Below are 21,193 nucleotides of genomic sequence, written 5' to 3'. Positions count from 1 at the left end.
GGTTTTTAGGGAGGGTCTTGAAGGTGTATACAAGCTGCGCTAAATATGAATTAAATTCTGGAATTACTATATCAGCAAATATTAACACTCTTGATGTTTTTTGTGCCTACAGCTTGTTCGCAAAGTAAGTAATTCCTTTCTGGTTTTATAATAGCCAACTAGCCATTCCTTTTGAATTTGTCTCTCACTAGAATAAATGACATTTTTAAATATTAAACTTCTTTGCATTGTTCCAGGAAGAGGAGAGTGCCCTGCATACCCCACGGAGCTGGCATTCGCTCTGGACATGTCTGCAGATGTCACACGATCTATATTTGAAAGAATGAAGGGAATTGTAATTAATCTTCTGCAGGATATTAACATCTCTGAAAGCAACTGTCCCACCAGTGCTCGTGTGGCGGTTCTGACATACAATAATGAAGCAAGGCCTTTCATTCGATTTTCAGACTTTAGGAAAAAACACTTACTTCTGAAAAGAATAGAGGCACTAGCACATGAACGATCAAACAGAAAACGGAATATCGGCATTGGTATGCAGTCTGTTGCAAGAAACACTTTTAAACGAATTCGTGATGGTGCCCTTGTGAGGAAAATAGCTGTGTTTATCACTAATGGTGTATCCAAAGACACTGAGGCTATAGCTACAGCTGCCTTGCAGTTCAGTGCTTTAGGTATCATTCCAGTCATCATCTCCTTTAAAGACATCCCAGAAGTAGAACGGACTTTTAGGGTAAGAAAACTATTTCCTTATTTGTTACATTCCATAACAGTGTGTAAGATGAGGAATCAGCCTGGATACTGAGGCATGTACAAAAGACAATCCCATCATGTCTCATTATAGGGTGTGTGTCAGTCCCAAGTGTGCATGAGAAATAAACTGGTATAAAATTATGCACTATCTTTAGTAATATGTACTTTATATTCTACATTAGCAGAGCTGCCAGAAGACTTCGGGGAGCGGGGGAGGGGGACACTTTAACGTGGGTTTGGGTGCAGCTGGGGGTGAAATCCCGAAAATGTGGACGTGTCGGGAAGCCGGCTCCAAGTCACCGATTTCCGTATTTAAGTGCAGCGCGTTAGGCTCCGTGTGAGCAACCCCCTCGGGAGAGGCTGGGTATCAATTTTAGTACATTAATCGCTCAATGACAACCATATTAATGTGGGTTTTGGAGTTTAGCTTTGGGTCCATGGGTTTCCTGGGCTTCCTGGAACTCGCCAGTGAAAGCAAAGGAAGAAGAACATGGCAATTGAGGGGGTTGAATCCATGACAGGCAAACATGTCAACAGGTACTGAGTACTCACAGCTGCTTTCTTACCTGCTTGTGTGTGAGAGTTTGTTCACAGTGCTTGTGCTGAGAGGTTATTTTTCACACTTTAGAGGCATCGTTTCCACTTTGGAGCTCTATTCTATCATATCAGCATGGGTGCCGCTTATGCTGTTACTTTGGACCTCAGATGATGCCCAAGATGACCACCAGCAGCAGCACAGACCTGCAGCTCCACAGAAGAGAGGGCGGTATAGCTGTGGCTCAGTGGGTAGCATACTCGCCTCAGAGTCAGAAGATTGTAGGCTCAGGTCCTACCCCAGGGACTTGAGTATATGAATCGAGGCCGACACTCCAGTGCAGTACTGAGGGAGTACTGATGCACCCCTGAGTGCATCTCGCTCTCCAACCAGTATTCTGTTCTGAGTACTGGTTGGGGTGATGGTTCCTCTGGGGATTGCAGGCAGAGCCAAATCCACGGCACCACGGGAGACTCAGCTGCATAGGGGGGAAGCAAGAAGAGTAGAAGAGCTATAGTGAGGGGGGATTCGATAGTCAGGGGAGCAGACAGGCGTTTCTGCAGCCGCAGACTTGACTCCAGGACGGTATGTTGCCTCCCTGGTGCCAGGGTCAAGGATGCAAGGATGTCACCGAGCAGCTGCAGGGCATTCTAGGGGGAGAGGGTGAACAGCCAGAGGTTGTGGTCCATACCTTTACCAATGACATAGGTAACAAGAGGGATGAGGTCCTGCAAGCAGATTTGAAGGAGCCAGCAGAGAGTTTAACAAGCAGAACCTAAAAGGTAGTAATCTCCAGCTTACTCCTGGTGCCACATGCTAGTGAGTACAGAAATAGGAGGATAGAGCAGATGAATGCATGGCTGAAGAGATGCTGCAGGAGGGAGGGCTTTAGATTCCTGAGGCATTAGGACCATTTCTAGGGGTGGTGGGACCAAACAAGCTGGACAGGTTACACCTCAACAGAGGCAGGACCAATATCCTTGTGGGGGCGGGGCGGGGGAGGGGTGGGTGGGGTTGCTAGTGCTGTTGGGGAGGGTTTAAACTAGCTAGGCAGGGGCATGGGAATCTGAGAATAGATTCAGAAAGGAGAGGAGCAACGCTGAAATTGGAAAGCAGTAAAGTAGAAAGAGAATTTGGAAGACAGAGAAAACAAGGGCTAGAAAATAGACAACAAGGGAGTTTTGCAGTGCTAAATGGAAGGAATATAGGGAATAAGGCAGATGAGCTGAGAGCACAGATAGACACTTAGAAGTACGATATTATAGTTGTTACTGAGATATGGCTGAAAGAGGGGCAGGTATGTCAGCTCAACATTCCTGGTTGCAGGGTTTTCAGATAGGATAGAGAGGGGGGTAAAAAAGGAGGTGGGGGTCGCAGTATTAATTAAAGAAACAATTACAGCTTTGAGTAGGGATGATATGTTAGCAGGATCATCAAATGAGTCCATATGAACATAAGAACATAAGAAATAGGAGCAGGAGTAGGCCATACAGCCCCTTGAGCCTGCTCCGCCATTCAATAAGATCATGGCTGATCCGATCATGGACTTAGCTCCACTTCCCTTCACACTCTCCATAACCCCTTACTCCCTTATTGTTTAAGAAACGGACTATTTCTGTCTTAAATTTATTCAATGTCTCAGCTTCCACAGCGCTCTGAGGCAGTGAATTCCACAGATCCACAATTCTCTGAGAGAAGAAATTTCTCCTCTTCTCAGTTTTAAATGGGCAGCCCCTTATTCTAAGATCATGCCCTCTAGTTCTAGTCTCCCCTATCAGTGGAAACATCCTCTCTGCATCCACCTTATCAAGCCCCCTCATAATCTTATGCGTTTTGATAAGATCACCTCTCATTCTTCTGAATTCCAATGAGTAGAGGCCCAACCTACTCAACCTTTCCTCATAAGTCAACACCCTCAACTCTGGAATCAACCTTGTGAACCTTCTCTGAACTGCCTCCAAAGCAAGTATATCCTTTCGTAAATATGGAAAGCAAAACTATAGCATAAGTATTCCAGGTGTGGCCTCACCAATACTCTGTACAACTGTAGCAAGACTTCCCTGCTTTTATACTCCATTCCCTTTGCAATAAAGGCCAAGATTCCATTGGCCTTCCTGATCACTTGCTGTACCTGCATACTATGCTTTTGTGTTTCATGCACAAGTAGCCCCCGGTCCCACTTTACTGCAGCACTTTGCAATCATTCCCCATTTAAATAATAACTTGCTCTTTGATTTTTTTCTGCCAAAGTGCATGACCTCACACTTGCCAACGCTCATGTGAAGACACTCCTTAAAACCTACCTCTTTGACCAAGCTGTTGATCACCTGTCCTAATGTCTCCTTTGGTTCGGTGTCAATTTTTGTCTGTTTATGTTCCTGTGAAGCCTCTTGGAACATTTTACTATATTAAAGCCACTATAAATGCAAGTTGTTGTTGTAGAATTTTTAAAGAAATCCCTTATCAGCCCTGTAGTTTTTAAAAATAATAATCTATTATTATTCCTTGTACTGAATCAGATGTTAAATTTTACGATGATTCTGCTGTTTTTTCTGTGTGTACTTGTGTTTTATTGCCAGTTATGTTCTGTGAGAAGTGTTTTTTTTGCCTTGCTCTCATTAGGACCATGATGCCTTTGGGTCCAGTTGACCTGACCATTTTACCCTCTGCATTTTTTTTAGCTGTGAATCCTAATATTGTAATCGAGCCATACAAATATAAACCACGTGTTTACTGTATGGAAATGCATAGAATCTGGAGATTCCATATTGTTTATTTTCTGTTGTTTTTATAATACACATTATATATAGTAAAATCGTCCGAGTGTTTCAGCCTGATTGTAACTCAGGGCGGGAATCAGACAGGTATGAATTCAAATTAACACGCACCCCCGCGACCCCCCCAGCTCTGCTGACATTGTTAACGTAAGGCCCGGGCGATTCTAATACCCGAGCCTCATTTGCACTGCCTTCCTTGGGCAATTTCCTGCCTGAAGCCGGAGGACAGAATCACAAAGTTGTATGGATCGACGCCGCAACCTGGGACCTCCTGGCCTCACAAGGAAAGTCAAAAATATAGATCTAAAAAATTCTTCTCTCTTTGGACCTCTTTTGGCCCCGCTTCCCCCTGCCACTGGCTTGGCCTGGCGAGACAGCCACAATAGTTTCCCTGCTCAGGCCCAAAGTTAAAATAGCAGTCGTGATGTCTTTGGAGCCCGATTTGTATATTTAAAGAAAGACCCCGCTGGTTTCCGGGGGTGTCCTTCTTGTCTCTTTAGAAGGGTGTGTTAAAATCGGATTCAGCAGAAAGATGCCTGCCGACGAATCTCACAGGTGATTTTAACTGCTATTCCACCAGGTGTCTGCCCACCAGGTTAAAGTCGCCCCTTTTGTGTTTCTGTTACTGAACTACATTTTCACATTTACCAATGTTGAATATTTTTTCTTTATTTCTAATTTTCTTTATATTCTTTGCACAAGGATACAGTGGTGGTGTTGCCAAGACAGCAGCAAGGCTCTCAAGAACGGTTACGCCAAGTCCTGTTATGCACACTGTGCTTTGGTATGATTTCAGATTTATCATATCTATAATATCATAAAGTTCTTACATCTGCATGCACGTCCTGTTTACTTTTTGCATTATAAATTCACATCTTTCACATTCATAAAAGAAATTGTTTATGTAGACGTGTCACAACAGTTCACCAGTGGAGGTGCTGCTCTGGTGGGATGGTGTAATTACAAGTTTATACAGCCATTTTACATTATAATATGCACATAGCAATTTATAATGGAAATATATAAAATGAGGAACAGAATATATAAGATTAAAATGGGGACTGAATTATGCCAACTTACCCATATCAAATTATCCCCTGTCCTTTAACCTCAATTAACCTGAAAACCCCATTGGTCTTGGCTTTCCATGTGTAACCGAATGACAGATCGACTAGTATGTATTGTCATGTATGTAAAATTATTTTCTTTAAAATGTTGAATTCTTTCAAAATGTTGATTCTGTTTGTATGAGAACCCACACAAAATCTAAAAACATTGATCTAACTCCTAAACATGTTGTTCAGCAAAAAATGAACTAAGAACTTCTCATCTATCTTTACAGATGAGTGCAAACCAGATGACCAGTGTGCAAGATACACCTCCCATCTTCCTTTCCCAGTAAATCTGGACATAACTTTTGTTGTTGATGATTTGCGGCAAATGGAAACTGCACAATCAGAATCAGTTCAGCACTTCTTAAACTCAATGCTTAATGAGTTTGTAAGTTCCACAGAACCAAAGGCCTCTGATCTTCATCCCAGGGTGGCTCTTGTACAACACACACCAAGTTACACACCGAGATATGGGGAAGATCCATTTAACCTGGAGTTTGGAATTTTAGATTACACTGCAAAAACACTGAAGAAAAGACACATACAAGACTCGTTCAGTCAGCCGGGGAGCTCCTCTGGCATTGGCGGTACTATTGAATGGAGCTTGAAGAATTTCTTCTTAAATCCCATAAATCAACAGACTTACAAGGTTATCTTTACAATATTTTCAGGGGAAACAAGTATTGATGAGAAGAAATTACTGGAAATATCACAAGAAGCCAAATGTAAAGGTTTTACAATATTTGCATTGGTTCTTGGAGAGGTAACTAATGTCACCGTCCTGAAGGAGTTTGTCAGTTTTCCTACTGATCAACATTTAGTTCACCTGGACAAAGCCCTGGAGGCTGAAATGCAATATGCACAAAAGTTTGCAGTGGCTTTTCTGAAAAACCTGGCAGGTAAGTGCAGTAACAACCTAATGAAAAGTTTACAGATAAAACTATAACTGGATATGTGGAGTGTATATACTTCATAAGACCATAGTACAAATACAATCCAAGTCATGTTTCATTTTAAGTTAAATGGATAGGAGTACATCCATTAAGAGGGTGGATTGCTAATGTTAATGAAAGCTGTGAGAATAGAGCAGAGACACCTCATTTATATTCACATCAACTTTACTTCACTGAAAATAACAAGGTCGAAGATTTCACTCCATAACAGGGGTACATCTTTCTTTGTTAATGTCAGCACCAAGGCAGCTTTGAGTTTAGGATAGTCCATCTGTTTGTTATTAAGGCATACTTTAGACTAAAGTTAGCAAATGAAGAACGATGTAAACTTGTGACAATAAATGTCGGCTTTGCCAGTGATGCCCAAATTCTGAGAATGAAAACAAAACATGTAAATCAAGGGATGCAGGTAAGAATTTTCGACTATTTCCAAATTGTCTTTAGTCCAGAGCAAGCCAAGGTTCCACTGCCTGTCCCTGTGTGAGCCATAACTCTCAGCATAAGAGGAATGCTGTACACATTCACTTATTATATTACAACACGAGGAAAAGCTGGTATCGATCAAAGCAGGTGCTGTGGCGGGTCTGGCAAAATCTGAATTCATGCCGTCCCGAACTCGGCCTCGTGGCTGAAGTACATGGGTTTGTGCTGAAAGTACAGCCTCCCTTTTCACTCTGCTTTCTCCCATAAGACATTGATTGGAAACATAGATTGCCTGTCGGTCCTGGTTGGTCACCCCTCTTACTGCTAATGTTTTCTAATCCATGCGGAGGGATAATTGGTGATACAGTGAACTGACAGAGTGAGAGTGCAGTTAGAAGTCACTCACTGACTCCTCAGGCAACAGAACGAGGCTGCTTCATTAACTCTGCCCCAAACAGACACTCTCTACATCTCTGTGGGGCCGAAATTGCCTTGTTTTGCGACTGCCATTAGCATCTCCGGGGGGTACAAAATGCTTTTTGCCCGGGCGCAGCAATAAAAGCGCCCCCCCCACCGTGTGAAATTGGGCAGTGGTTTCGCAGAGACAGGATGAGGTAGCGCCCCGCTTGGCTGCGCACGTTGATGATGATGTCATCACCATGGGCAGCGCGCTTTACCATCCTGGAAGTGAAATTCGGCCGCGCACCCTCACTTATCGCTTAGCGGTGACAGCGACAGCTTGAGCTGTCAAGTTGCCATCGGGAGTCGGCCGGAGGTGTGCTATTTAAAGGCGCCATCTTGAAAAATGTTTTCTGTCGGCCATTACTCTGCCGCTTGCTAACACAGGCAGAGTGGCTGGTGGACAGATCAATGATTTTGACTTCAAGGAATGTTCTGCCGTCTAACTATTCTCCAGTATCATTCAGGGCAGATTTCAACTCACATTTATCTCGCTTCATGGGGGCTGTGTTGGCTCTTGACGTCCTACTCTAACGTCATAATCGGAGGATAATTAGGCGAAGACAAATGCAAAGGGAAAGACGAAGTGTCACAGGGAGAAAGACAGGGACAAAGGCATCAAAATGTGGCCAGAGGGAGAAGGCCCCACAGGGCTGGCAACAGCAGACCTTATCCACCCAGGGTATTCTGGCAGCAGTTCTCCTACATCAAATTTCACTGAGAAACAGTGTGTTTGAAGACTGCGCTTCAACAAGAACATGGTCACAGAGCTCTGCCATCTGCTGCAATCAGACCTCGAGCCTCAGATCAGGTTGAGGACGGCTCTCTCAGTGGCAGTCAAGATCAACATCACACTCAATTTATACACCAATAGATCCCTCCAGGGAGCGACAGGAGACATCGCCAACATCTTCCAGTTTGCCGTCCATTGCTTCATCCACGAGGTCATAGATGCTCGGTACAGAAGGAGGAGGGACTACATCTTCTTCCCCATGACCAGAGAGAAGCAGCACTCACGTGCCTGTGGCTTCGTCAGGATAGCGGGCTTCCCCATGGTGCAGGGTGTCATTAACTGCAGCCACATTGCTTTGCGGGCACCACATCACAATCCAGAGGTCTTCCGTAACCGCAAAGATTTCTACTTATTGAATGTGCAGCTGGTCTGCGACCACACGTACAGAATCCTCACTGTCAATGCCGGCTATCTTGGCAGCAGCCACGATGCCTTCATTCTGCATCAGACCGGTTTGCCAGCTCTGTTCCAGCCACCACATCAAGCTCGTGGCTGGCTGCTCGGAGACAAGGGCAATCCGCTCTCCACCTGGCTCATGCCTCTCCTTTGCAACCCCAACACTCCTGCCCAGCACTCATACAATAAGAGCCATGCCGCCACCAGGAACATCATTGAGCAGACCATCGGAGTGCTCAAGCAATGGTTCCGTTGCCTTCACCGCTCGGGAGGAGTCCTCCTGTACTCGCCTGAGCGGGTGTCTCTATTTGTCGTCGTCTGCTGCATGTTGCACAACCTGGCCATCAGGAGGACGCAGCCATTGTCACCAGGCATAGCTGCAGCACCCAAGGAGGAGGAGGAGGAGGAACAGGAGCAACAACAACAGCAATGGAGGAGACAGCGAGCCCATCGCTATTGTGTAAGAAAGGCGTGCGACTGACTGACTGTCTCATCAGAGTTGGTTCCAGTGAATTCCATCCCACTTCCTGGTTCCTCTGGACATCCCCATCACCACATCCATTTCCCTTCCATTCCAAAGCCCCAAAACTGAAATGAGAAACAACAGCAAAGATTAAATATTCCAATCAAAATTTATATCAGAACAACAAAAAACTTACATAATGTATTTACTGAATCACCCTTGTGCATTTCCTTATAGCCCCTCTTTGGTGTAACTAATCTAGTGCTCCTCTGCAGTGTGTCCCCTGTGACTGAAATACAGTTCATGGAAGGCTGCTGTGTGACAGGGTCAGAGACTACAGCTGGCCTTGCCAGCATTCACTGACTGCATGACAGCATGGAAACATTGTGTGGCATCAATTTGAGATTGCATGAGAGCTGTCTGAGCTTCCATGCCACAAACCATTGTCTGCATTACAGCACTAAGACGTTGAGTTGCTTCCGCCTGTGCTGCAATGGAAGCTACAACGTCGCCCATGACCTGCGTCATTAGGTCTGGATCTGCACGCTCTCTCAAGGAGTCCACCATCCTCTGCACACTGGCAATGATAGGCTCCAAGGGGTGCGCAGAGCTCTCTGCAATGCTGGAGGCAGATTCCTCCACTCACTGTACCACTGCCGAAAGGCTCTTGGGTAGCCTTGCCATTGCACCTATGATGTCAGAGTGCATAGCCATCACCCTTTGTGTAAATGCCTCCCCATCGAGGTCCTCATCTGAGCCCTGTGGAGCAGATCTCGCGTGCAAACTTGCCCTCCGGGAGATGGTTCCCGAGGTTCCCTTTCCCTAAGGCTTTGTTCCAGCCTGCTAGGCACCGGTGCATCACCCTGTTCAGACCCCTCTACTAAGCTAACCCGACCCGACCTGGGAAGGAACACCACCACTGGCAGCAGGGTTCAGAGGAGCACCCCAGGACTCAGCATGTGCCGTCCTGAGAGGGAGACAACATTGAAGTGTGACGTTACCGGAACCCAGGTAGCTGAGTCTCTCGGAGTGAGGTCAGGGCCCAGGAGCAGGGCCGGGGACAGGTGCAGCGAGGTCGAGTTCGGGGCCCAGGAGCGAGGTCGGGGCCCAGGAGCAGGGCCGGGGACAGGTGCAGCGAGGTCGAGTTCGGGGCCCAAGAGCGATGTCGGGGCCCAGGAGCGAGGTCGGGGCCCAGGAGCGGCACAACGTGGGCCAGCAGCGGGGTCGGGGCACAGGGAAGGTGTAGTACGAGACAACAGCAAGGCCGGGAGGACTACACTATGTCCTCCTCCCTCCTTCCCGCAAGTTCTCTCTTCCTAGGTTTCATAGGATAATGTTTGTGTGAGTGTGTGCTAGGCCGATGTAGCAGAGTCTGGTCTCCAATCGTCTTGGATCCCCTTGCCATCGGACCAAGACCTTGCTTTGTCAAGTTCATGTGGTAGCTGGTGTGCAACCGTCACCCCACAATAAAAGAATTCACGCACAGGTATCTTTCACCCTTTAAAATGAAGTTCGGGACCTGCAACATCAGGACCCTCATAGACAACCCTATCAGCAACAGACCGGAACGCCATACTGCTGGCGTTGCCCAGGAGCTCAGACGTTTCGACATTGACATCACCGCCCTAAGCGAGACTCGGCGGGCAGCGGAAAGCCAGCTCAAGGAGCAAGGAGGTGGTTACACCTTTTTCTGGAAAGGCAAACCAGAAGAACGCCGCCTCCATGGGGTAGACTTCGTCATAAAAAATGAGAGAGTTGAACATCTCAGAGACTCCCCTTGCGGGATAAGTGAACGCCTTCAGCTCACTCTAACCCAGAACCAGTACACTACGGTCATCAGTGCACTCGAACACTGGAGGCCACAGATGAGACCAAAGAGGAATTCCACTCCGACCTTGAATCCCAACGGGTGAGAATCTGATCGTCCTTGGCGACTTTACTGCCAGAGTTGGAAAGGACACAGACCTCTGGGGAGGTGTGATTGACAGAGAAGGCGTAGGGAAAACCAACTGCAACGGTACCTTCTGTTAAGTCCTGACTCTAATGCACTGACTTATACGAGACACATGCTGAAGTCAAGGTCACTCAGGACCTGCACCTTTAATTCCAGCTCTCCAGTGCTGCACTTGCCTGAGACCTCCCTTTATATACCTCAGTGGGACAGGTATGGAGTGTCTCCTGCAAGTGCACCCCTGGTGGTAAGGTATACATATTGTTACAGGTCATATCCAGTTACAGTCATGTATAGCATGGTAAGATACAGTTATAGACAGTAATGTGAAATTCATGACACCTTCCTCCTGATAAAATGCTTAGAACATAGCCTTGTCATAACCAACACCTTGTTCCATCAGAGAGATGAGTACAAGGCTTCATGGCAGCACCCTCGCTCCAAGCACTGGCATCTGCTAGACTATATCATCGTCAGCATGCCCGATGCGGGCCTCCCGAAAAAAGCGTGCTACTCGGAGCTCCGGTACGGCAAGAGAATCCCAGGTGGGTAGAGGAAACACTTCAAGGACACCCTCAAAGCCTTCTTGAAAAAGTGCAACATCCCCACCGACATCTGGGAATCCCTGGCCCAAGACCATTGAAACTGGAGGAGAAGCATCCGGGAAGGCACCGAACACTTCGAGTCTCTTCGCCGGGAGCAAGCGGAAGTCAAGTGCAAATGGCGAAAGGAGCCCACGACAACCCAAGCACCCCACCCACCCATCCCTTCAACCACCGCCTGCCCCATCTGTGACAGAGACTGTAGGTCCCACATTGGACTCATCAGTTACCCGAGAACTCATTTTTAGTGTGGAAGCAAGTTGGTTCCGAGGGACTGCCTAAGAAGAAGACTAAGCTATCTCTAATGAACGCGTAGTGCTAGTCTCTGAGCTGGTGCCGGCGGGTGAGAGATGCAATGACACAGTGCTCGGCTCCTCCTCTTCCTCTCCCTCCAGAATGTCTTGGGGGGGCTCAGGTGCAGGATGGACAGCTTCTGAAAGCACAAATGGCACAATGCTCACATTATGTTGAGGGCAGTGAGGCAGGAATGGAGCAAGGAATGCAGACAGTATCAGCAGCTGGAATGTGATAAAGCATTCTGGTCTGGAGCGGGGGGTGGGGAATGGAATGAGAGAAGGAGCGGGGATTAGAAAGTGTGGCGGTGGCGGTGGGGGGAGGGGGCATCTGTGGGCCCATAAGCCCCAGCACTCATTCCTCCAGGTCGGAGAGGGGTCACAGTTCAGCTTCCCCTCCTCCAGTCCTCTGCTGCTCCTGTCTATTATGTGCCATCTTGGCCTGCAAAAGAAAGGAACTCGTGTGAGTAAGAGTCCAGCTATGTATGTGGAAGATATGCCTGCCGTGGTTGAATAGCTGTGAATGTAGGCAAGGCATGAGATGAGGATGTGAGTGTGAGTATCTGCAGATGCTTGGTCATTGAGTGGTGTGGAGTGATGGTTTGCACAGTGTACACAAAGAGGTGAGAATCTGAGGTGTGGAAACTTGTACTCGCCTTCACCACCCGACATAGGTCATTGAATTTTTTCCTGCACTGGATAAGGTTTCTCTGCACCACAGTGCTGGCCGTCACTTCCCAGGCCACCTCTTGTGACATGGCCCAGAAAACCTGCAGAGATGGCCTTCTTCCCGATGCAGGGAACAGCGACTTCTTCCTGGTCTCTAGTGCCCCCACCAATGCCTCCAGAGACACATTGCTGAATCCTGTGGCCCTCTCCCTTGAAGGGGGATTTCCAGCAGTCATCTCAGTACCTTCCTCAGTTCAAGAGATGAGTGAATAACTTCCGCAATGCCGAAAATCAGCAGCAGCAGGTTCAAATGACCTCTTTCAGAGCCAGACGGAGCTGGAGTTAAGGATTGAAGGCTGATTGATGAATTGAACAGCTGAAATTGGGTAAGTGGCTGTGAATAGCACCCCTGCAGCACCCAGTTGAGGCCATTAGCGCCTCATTTACCCCCCCCGCCACCTGCCCCCCACTTCACTCCTGGGGTGAAATGCCCAATTTGCCACAATTAAAAAATTACTGCCCCAAACGGGGCAGCACAAAATTTCACCCCCTCTCTTTCTTATTAATATTTAAGTCATGGCCGGAGTTCCATAAGAGCTGTCCCATAAGAGCTTCAAAAAGTGACCGTAGAACTTTATGAAATAGAATTAGTCCTTTCTGTGTAATTTATTAATCTGCAGCGTTCCCTGAATCGGGTAATTAATGGAGTCTCATCTCGTGTTTTATTTTAATGCAGACTCACTGGCAGGATTCTCGTAAGGAGAAATATTTTATTTTTATATTTTACAGTGGCACTCAACAGCTATCCACCCGCAGCTCTACAGAGGGAATGTGGAGGAATAAAATCTTGGAGAACAGAGGAAATTAGAACATCTGCAGATTTAGAGCGGTATGTTTTACAGACACACACTACCAGATATTGAACATTAATGTAAGTAATCCCCAATGACTATTGTATCACCTCTTTGTTTCAGAGTGGATATCATGGAAAACATGGACGAGCTAAAGGACGATGGTAAGTAAACAAAAAGGATCATAGCGACATTAGAAAAGGAAGAGACCATGCGACTCCTCGGGCCTGCTCCACCATTTAATCAGATCATGGCTGATCTGTACCTCAACTCCATTTACCCGTCCGCTCCACATTTATAATAGCTTTACCAAACAAAAATCTAGCGATATCAGTCTTGAACGCTCCAATTGTCCCTAACCATCCACAGCCTTTTGGGGCAGCAAGTTCCAAAAAATATTTAAATGTATTCCTGAATGTGTCTTCATTGATTTAACATGAGAGATTTCAAGGAATAAATGTATTCTGGAAAAGCTGATGTCTTAATTGTTTTCCTTTAATTAATATATCAAAATGTGACCTCAACAGGAACTAACGACAGCCAAAAAAATTAAAATATTGCAAATACAATAAGTACAATAAGTTGATCACGCTCCTGTGACTATAAATATTAACCCAAACATTGCAGAAATGTATTATTTATTTTGCCTTTAGTGACATCAGAGGAAATTGTGAAATGTTTATTACCTGGCTTCACTCCCACAAAGCGCCTTATAACCCATAATATGCCAGTTAATGGCAGCTTGACTCAATTGCTAGCATATTCCTCTCTGGCCCAGGAGGTTGTAGCTTCCAAAAGGATTTGAGCACATGACATGGCTTAGTACTCCAGGACAGTACTAAGGGAGTGACGCATTGTCAATGTGCTATAATTCAGCTGAATGTTAAAGCTGGAAGGGTAAAATGGTAGGGTTACTGTTCTGGAAGGATGAGGTTAAACTGAGCTTAAAGCCTTCTTGCTCTGAAGCCCTCACTGATCCATAACCTTGACCCACTTGCATGTGCTATCACTTTGCAGCTTCTCTTCATTCTCATCAAGCTCATCTCTTCAAGAAACCCACCCTCTACCTCTTTAATCTCCTCTTGCCCAACTCCAGAACACAACCACCTTTTCTGTCTGATAAGCCAGATTTCCATCCACTTGAACATTAGGAAGACTGAAGACGTTGCTTTTGGCTCCCACCCAAAACTCACCTTTGCCGTCTGCTCCATCCCGCTCCCTGGCTACTTGCTCAGGCTGAAATAATTCCATTGCTCTGTTTGTCCATTTATCTCATTCACTACCTAGATTGATTACTTTCAAACTCTGCAACATTTCCCATCTCCACCACACCTTACTCCAACTGCCGCTGAAACTTTTATCCACCACCATCATCATCTCTAGAATCATAGAATATTTACAGCACGGAAGACCACTCGGCCAGTTGGTCTCAGCTAGTCCCACTCCCCGGCCCTTTCCCCGTAGCCCTGCAATTTTTTTCCTTCAGATAGTTATCCAACTCCCTTTTGAAAGATAAGATTAAGCCTGCCTCGACCACCCTTTCAGGCAGTGCATTCCAGATCCCAACCACTTGCTGCGTAAAATAAGTTTTTTCTTGCGTCACCTTTGGTTCTTTTGCCAATCATCTTCAATCTGTGTCCTCTGGTTCTCCAGCCTTCTGACAATCGAAGCAGTTTCTCTCTATCTATTTTGTCCAGACCTCTCATGATTTAGAAAATCTCTATCAAATGTCCTCTCAATCTTCTTGCTCCAAGGAGAATAACCCCAGCTTCTCCAGTCTATCAATATAACTGAAGTCTCTCATTCCTGGAATAATTCTCGTAAATCATTTCTGCACCTTCCTAAAGTGTGGTGCTCAGAATTGGGCACACTACTCCAGTTGGGGCCGAACCAGTGTTTAATACAGGTTCATCATAATTTCCACACGTTTGTACTCCATACCGCTATTTATGAAGCCCAGGATCCCGTAAGCCTTTTTAACTGCTTTCTCAACCTGCCCTGCCACCTTCAACGAGGGTTCATGCACGCATACATAGAAACATAGAAAATAGGTGCAGGAGTAGGCCATTCGGCCCTTCAAGCCTGCACCGCCATTCGATAAGATCATGGCTGATCATCACCTCAGTACCCCTTTCCTGCTTTCTCTCCATACCCCTTGATCCCTTTAGCCGCAAGGGCCATATCTAACTCCCTCTTGAATATATCCAACAAACTTGCATCAACAACTTTCTGCGGTAGAGAATTCCACAGGTTAACAACTCTCTGAGTGAAGAAGTTTCTCCTCATCCCAATCCTAAATAGCTTACCCCTTATCCTTAGACTGTCTACCCTGGTTCTGGACTTCCCCAACATCGGGAACATTCTTCCTGCATCTAACTTGTCCAGTTCTGTCAGTATTTTATATGTTTCTATGAAATCCCCTCTCATTCTTCTAAACTCCAGTGAATACAGGCCCAGTTGATCCTGTTGTGCATGGAGAAAGAGTCAGACTGAACACTGTGAGCTCAAAGTAAAATGTGACTTTAGTCTTGTATTGCAGGTCTCCAGAGTGCCTCTCCAAATTGTGAAATACCTGTGCTCCCAAGGGATTATGAGATCGCTTGGGACTCCAGGGGGTGAGCCCTCTGGTGGCTGTACAGAGTAAATACAAGTTTACATATATAACAACACTCCCCCCCCCCCCTCCAAAGTCAATAGTGTAACTATTTACAATGTGAGTCGATCTGGGGCCCTTCTTGCCCTGGTTGATCGTCTCGGTGTGAAAGTTGGTGTTGTTCAATCATATGTTGGACCCTTGCTGGGCTGCTGTGCAGCTGGCCTTGCTGGGCTGCCTGGTATGTTGGGCCCTGCTGGGCTGCTGTGGATGATGGGTTCTGCTTCGTGGTCAACCATGGTGCCGGTTGCCACTAGTGTGTATGTTGGAGGATCAAAAAAGGTAGGGTCCAAGGTGGGTTGCTCAGGATAGTCCGTGAATCTGAGTTTGATTTGGTCCAACTGTTTCCAGTGAATGAGTCCATTTGAAAGTTTGACCCAAAACACCCTGCTCCCCTTTTTGGCCACGACAGTGCTGGGAAGAAACTTGCGACCTTGTCCTAATTTAATACAAATACAGAATCATTGATTTCAATCTTGCGTGACACATTTGTGCTATCATGGTATGCACTTTGTTGAAGCTGCCTGCTCTCTACCTGTTCCTGTAGATCAGGGTGAACTAACGAGAGTCTTGTCTTAAGTGCTCCTTTCATGAGCAGTTCAGAAGGTGGGATCCCAGTGAGTGAGTGCGGTCTTGTGCGGTAGCAAAGCAGTACTCTGGATAGGCGAGTCTGCACTCAGTCTTCAGTTACACTCTTCAAGCCTTGCTTGATGGTTTGTACTGCTCTCTCTGCCTGACCATTGGACGCTGGTTTAAACGGGGCAAATCTGACATGTTTGATCCTGTTACGGGTCATGAATTCTTTGAACTCAGCACTGGTAAAACATGGCCCGTTGTTGCTCACCAGGACATAGGGTAGGCCGTGTGTGGCAAACATGGCCCACAAGCTTTCAGTGGTGGCAGCGGACGTGCTAGCCGCCATTGTCTGACATTCAATCTACTTGGAATACGCGTCTACAACCACAAGGAACATTTTACCCAAGAATGGGCCTGCATAGTCGACGTGTACCCTAGACCACGGTTTGGAGGGCCAAGACCATACCCCAGGTCTCTCTGTTCGTGCACCTACATTAGGATTGTTCCATTTAGTCCTCACCTCATTCTTTCTACCAAAATGCATCATTTCACACTTTTCTGAGTTAAATTTGATCTGCCACCTTTCCGCCCATTTCACCAGCCTGTCTATGTCTTCCTGAAGTCTAGAATCAACCTTTTAATAACCAGCTTGCTAACTTCGCAATTTCGATCTCCATAAATTCCAACTTGTGCAAACACTGCTGGCATCTTGTCGCAAACTAAGCATTACTCGCCACATACCCACCCCTTAACATCCAGCCGCCCACATTGGGTCCCCCATCTCACAACAGATCAGATTTAAAATCCTCACTCCATGCTACCTTTGTACCTTCTCCAGCCTTACCTTTCTTCCTCTGACTCTCACCCCCAATTCATCTCCTGCTCCTTTGGTAGCAGAGTCTTCAGTGCCTCAGCAATACTCTTTGAAACTCCCTCCCCAGGCACCTTCACCTCTGTACCTACTTCTCCATCTGTAAAAGCCTTATGAAGACACATCACTTTCCCCAAATTTTCAGTCACCTCTCCTAACCATCCAACAAATGCTTGACATCAACTCATTTATTTTCTCTTTAAAACTTCCGTAGGACATTTTTCTACATTAACCAGCCACAAGATTGGATTTTAACCTGCTGTTTTCGGCAGGTGAGCAGGACACGCAGTGGTGTCCCGCTTTAAATATGCAGTTCGGGCCCCAATGACATAATCAGAACCCGATTACAATTTTAGCTTGAGGCCTGAGCAGGGGAGCAGTGACGCCTTGCCTGCCATGCCAAAACTGTCAGGAGCTGCAGTGAGGGCAAGGTGAGCTGTTGTTACTGAAAAGTAGGTTTCCTTGTGGGCCAGAAGTGGTAGGAATGCTCCTCTGGGCCCCGCAAAGAAAGCTTGGGTCTCCACTGCCTCCAGTTTCATTATCCCCCCTCCTCCTCAACCAGCATTCTCTCCCGACCCCAATGCTTCAAAAATCCTTGGGAGTCCTCAAAAACGCGTACTTTAGTGCTGGGGCCTTTCCCTCAGATTCCCAGGAGCTGCATCTACTGCCAGAAATACATTTCCCACCTGCTGGCCAGGATGTGGCCGGGTTCCGGTGGGAAGAGCACCATTGAAATGAGGCCATGGAGTTGACAAACTCCCAGACTTTGCGCTGCGCAGGACTTGCGGGTTTGTGACTCGTCCCAGCACCCACCCACCAGCCCCCAACCCGCCATCCCCCGGTCCCTGCCCACACCAAGTTAAAATCGAGGTCCAATGGTCAATGAGCCAAACAAAGCAGCTGACTCCTCAGAGGCCCAGGTAGTGCAGTATAGAAGGTTGCCTCATGGATCAGGTAATGCATCTCAGTCACAACCTCTCTCCCCAGCCTGAGTCTGTTATCTACTATTATTGATACATGAAAACGTGAATCAGGGTAAAGAGAAAGGTTGCCTTCCTCAGCAGTGGGAATCTTCGCCGTTAAGAACATCACCAAGATCTCAAGAGAACCTTTTTTTTTAAGTGATTTTATTTCCAGAATCATTGAAGAAAACTAATAAAACTGTTGTTTTCTTTTTGAAAGAACTGCAATTTCAACACAATGCTTTTATTTACAGTTAATTATTTTCTTTGCAGGTGAAACTTTGGTTGAACTCCAAGGAAACGAGATGGAGAATGAAGGTAAATAGAAATAAGATGCTGTAGAAACCAAGGGGTTAATTTTGACTGCAGCCCGCTTTACATATTTCCTGACTGAAATAAAAATCGGGAGAGATGTAGAACAGGCTGCCGATTTGCTATCGCCTGTTTTATTCTGTTGCACAAAGTCAAGCTCTACCCCCAGCACTGAAAATGACTAATCTCAGCCTAGAGAAGGATTTGAAACGCACGTGCTGCGGGTAATTTCCACCTTGGGCGGTGAGCTGGTGGATGGAGTGCCCAGCCCGCTATAGAACCCGTCCAATTATCATTTCATGTTGAAACCAATGGAACGGAAAGTTGGCCGTGTTCTATAACGGGCGAACAATCCGCTCCAGTAGCTCACTGCCAAGGTGGTGAAGGCCAACAACCACCTCTCTAAATCAAGCCAATTCTGCAGCACCCTTGAGGTTCCATGCACATTTCATCATGCATTATTAGCTTTAGCTTGCACACTGCCAAAAATGGCAAGAGCCTTTCATTCCAAAAACACATACGCAGATTTGAATCAGAATTACTCGACTCATCGAGAAAATACACAAGTTTTCCTGAGATCAGGACCCTGAGCTGCTCCTGCCTTAGGAAACCCTGCAGATCTTAAAACTATTACTTTTCTATCATAACTACAAGAATCATATAGCACAGGAGACCATTCAGCCCATCGTGTCTGTGCCAGCTCTTTGAAAGAACTATCCAATTAGTCCCTCATACTTTCCCCATAATACTCAATCGATGATGAAAACTGAAGTGGTAAGAACACAAAACAAGTTTCCGTACAGCATAATGTGCAGTTAAACGGGATCCATACAAGTTTTATGTGCATCAGCAGAGAGGTTATCTGGTGTCAGGAGAGATTTGAAACAGTTGTTTTCCGTGAGGCTGAAAATCAATAAAGAACCCTCAAGGTTATTCCCATTGGTGAGCAGGTTTTCAGAATAAGACATGACACCATTTCTCCAGCTCTGGTTTCTATGGTGACCAACCCTCTGAAGATTATGGACCATAGAATGAAGAGTCCAGCAATTCTGTGAAATATGCCAGGATCGTGATCACTGGCGCCCTCCAGCACTAACGCTATGGGGTCATTGAGAGGTCACTTCATTTGAATGTACCTGGGTATCTGACTTGCCTCACTAGCCAACAACTCTTGGTTCCTATAGGAGGGCTATTAACATGGCAGTGAATACAATGGACAGTGTGTCAAAACAACAGTCAAGAGCTTTGTTGAAACTTGTTTCCTTAAGGTCTGTCCTTTGTTTACATACATTACAGTGCTGTGACTTGTAAAGTGGATTAATTCCTTACCAATTTCTCAGTTACTTCATTCTTTTCATTCTAGATGTGTGTGCACTGAATCGCGAAGAAGGGAACTGTTACAACTACAGATTAAAATGGTTCTTTAATAAGACATTCCGAGTCTGCAAAAGGTTCTGGTACGGTGGTTGTGGAGGAAACAAGAACAGATTTGACACGCAAGAAGAATGTGAAGCCTTGTGTCTAAAATAGGCCTTCTAAATACTATTTTATATACTTTTTTTAATATGTGTCTCTGCAAGGTAGAACAACATGGAATGTTCCATCGGGAAAATAACAGTGACTTACATAGCAACATAGAAAATAGGTGCAGGAGTAGGCCATTCAGCCCTTCGAGCCTGCACCGTCATTCAATAAGATCATGGCTGATCATTCCCTCAGTACCCCTTTCCTGCTTTCTCTCCATACCCCTTGATCTCTTTAGCTGAAAGGCCATATCTAACTCCCTCTTGAATATATCCAATGAACTGGCATCAACAACTCTCTGCGGCAGGGAATTCCGCAGGTTAACAACTCTGAGTGAAGAAGTTTCTCCTCATCTAAGTCCTAAATGGCCTACCCCTTATCCTAAGACTATGTCCCCTGGTTCTGGACTTCTCCAATATCAGGAACATTCTTCCCGCATCTAACCTGTCCAGTCCCGTCAGAATCTTATACGTTTCTGTCATGTATTCAACTATCATTGTAACCAACCCATGTATAAGCTGACCTCAGTTGTACACCTTGAGAACAATGACCACAAGTGGCGAACTTGTGGGCGACACTCCTAACCTGGACTTTCAGGTATAAAAGGGAAAGCTCCACCCACCTTCATCACTTGAGGTCTTGGTAATAAAGGTAACTGGTCACAAAGTGACCTTCTCTCAAGCATGGGCCTCGTGTGCATTTATACTTTATAGTAAGCACATATCATTGGCGACGAGAAACTGGGATTTAAACCACGCTAGCACGGCGACTAGCAGCACAGAAGAGAGGTACTGTGTTGGTGATGATTGGGATGACTTTATTGAGAGACTACAGCAAAGTTTTGTCACTAAGGAATGGTTGGGACAGGATTCGGCCGACAAGTGCAGGGCTCATCTCCTGACGGTTTGTGGATCCAGAACATACTCCCTGATGAAGGACCTTCTAGCGCCAGAGAAGCCGGCAGACATTACGTTCAAAAAGCTCGGTAAGTTGATCGGGAAACACCTTAAACTGGCGAGCAGCATGCACATGGCGAGTCACCGGTTTTACACGCACCGGCAGTGAGAAGGGCAAAGCGTTCCAGACTCTGTGGCAGATCTCCAGCGGCTGGCGAGCCTATGTAAGTTCCCAGATGCATGCAGAGCGGAGATGCTGCGAGACTTTTTTATTGAGGGCATCTGGCACGCTGGGGTTTTCAGGAAACTGATTGAGACCAAAGACTTGACCTTGGAAGCGGCGGCTCTCATAGCCCAGACATGTATCTCAGG

At 46.2% G+C, this 21,193-nt stretch overlaps 1 protein-coding gene across 1 annotated transcript in view; it reads left to right on the top strand.

Annotated features, from left to right (window-relative positions):
- The window catches only part of LOC139264066 (collagen alpha-6(VI) chain-like), a 217,589-nt gene extending 196,982 nt beyond the window's left edge, over window positions 1-20,607 (top strand). Inside the window, exons 32-39 of the mRNA XM_070880164.1 lie at window positions 113-124; window positions 237-730; window positions 4,765-4,846; window positions 5,405-6,073; window positions 12,966-13,065; window positions 13,151-13,191; window positions 18,363-18,407; window positions 19,765-20,607. Coding sequence (XP_070736265.1) covers window positions 113-124; window positions 237-730; window positions 4,765-4,846; window positions 5,405-6,073; window positions 12,966-13,065; window positions 13,151-13,191; window positions 18,363-18,407; window positions 19,765-19,931 — 1,610 coding nt within the window. The 3' untranslated portion in view covers window positions 19,932-20,607. The remainder of the gene's footprint in view (window positions 1-112; window positions 125-236; window positions 731-4,764; window positions 4,847-5,404; window positions 6,074-12,965; window positions 13,066-13,150; window positions 13,192-18,362; window positions 18,408-19,764) is intronic.
- Window positions 20,608-21,193: the final 586 nt, after the last annotated feature.

Source organism: Pristiophorus japonicus, chromosome 5 (genome assembly GCF_044704955.1).
Source record: "Pristiophorus japonicus isolate sPriJap1 chromosome 5, sPriJap1.hap1, whole genome shotgun sequence".
NCBI lineage: Eukaryota > Metazoa > Chordata > Chondrichthyes > Pristiophoridae > Pristiophorus > Pristiophorus japonicus.
The sequence above is the reverse complement of the archived record's forward strand: the minus strand, read 5'-3'. Positions and strand labels throughout refer to the sequence as shown.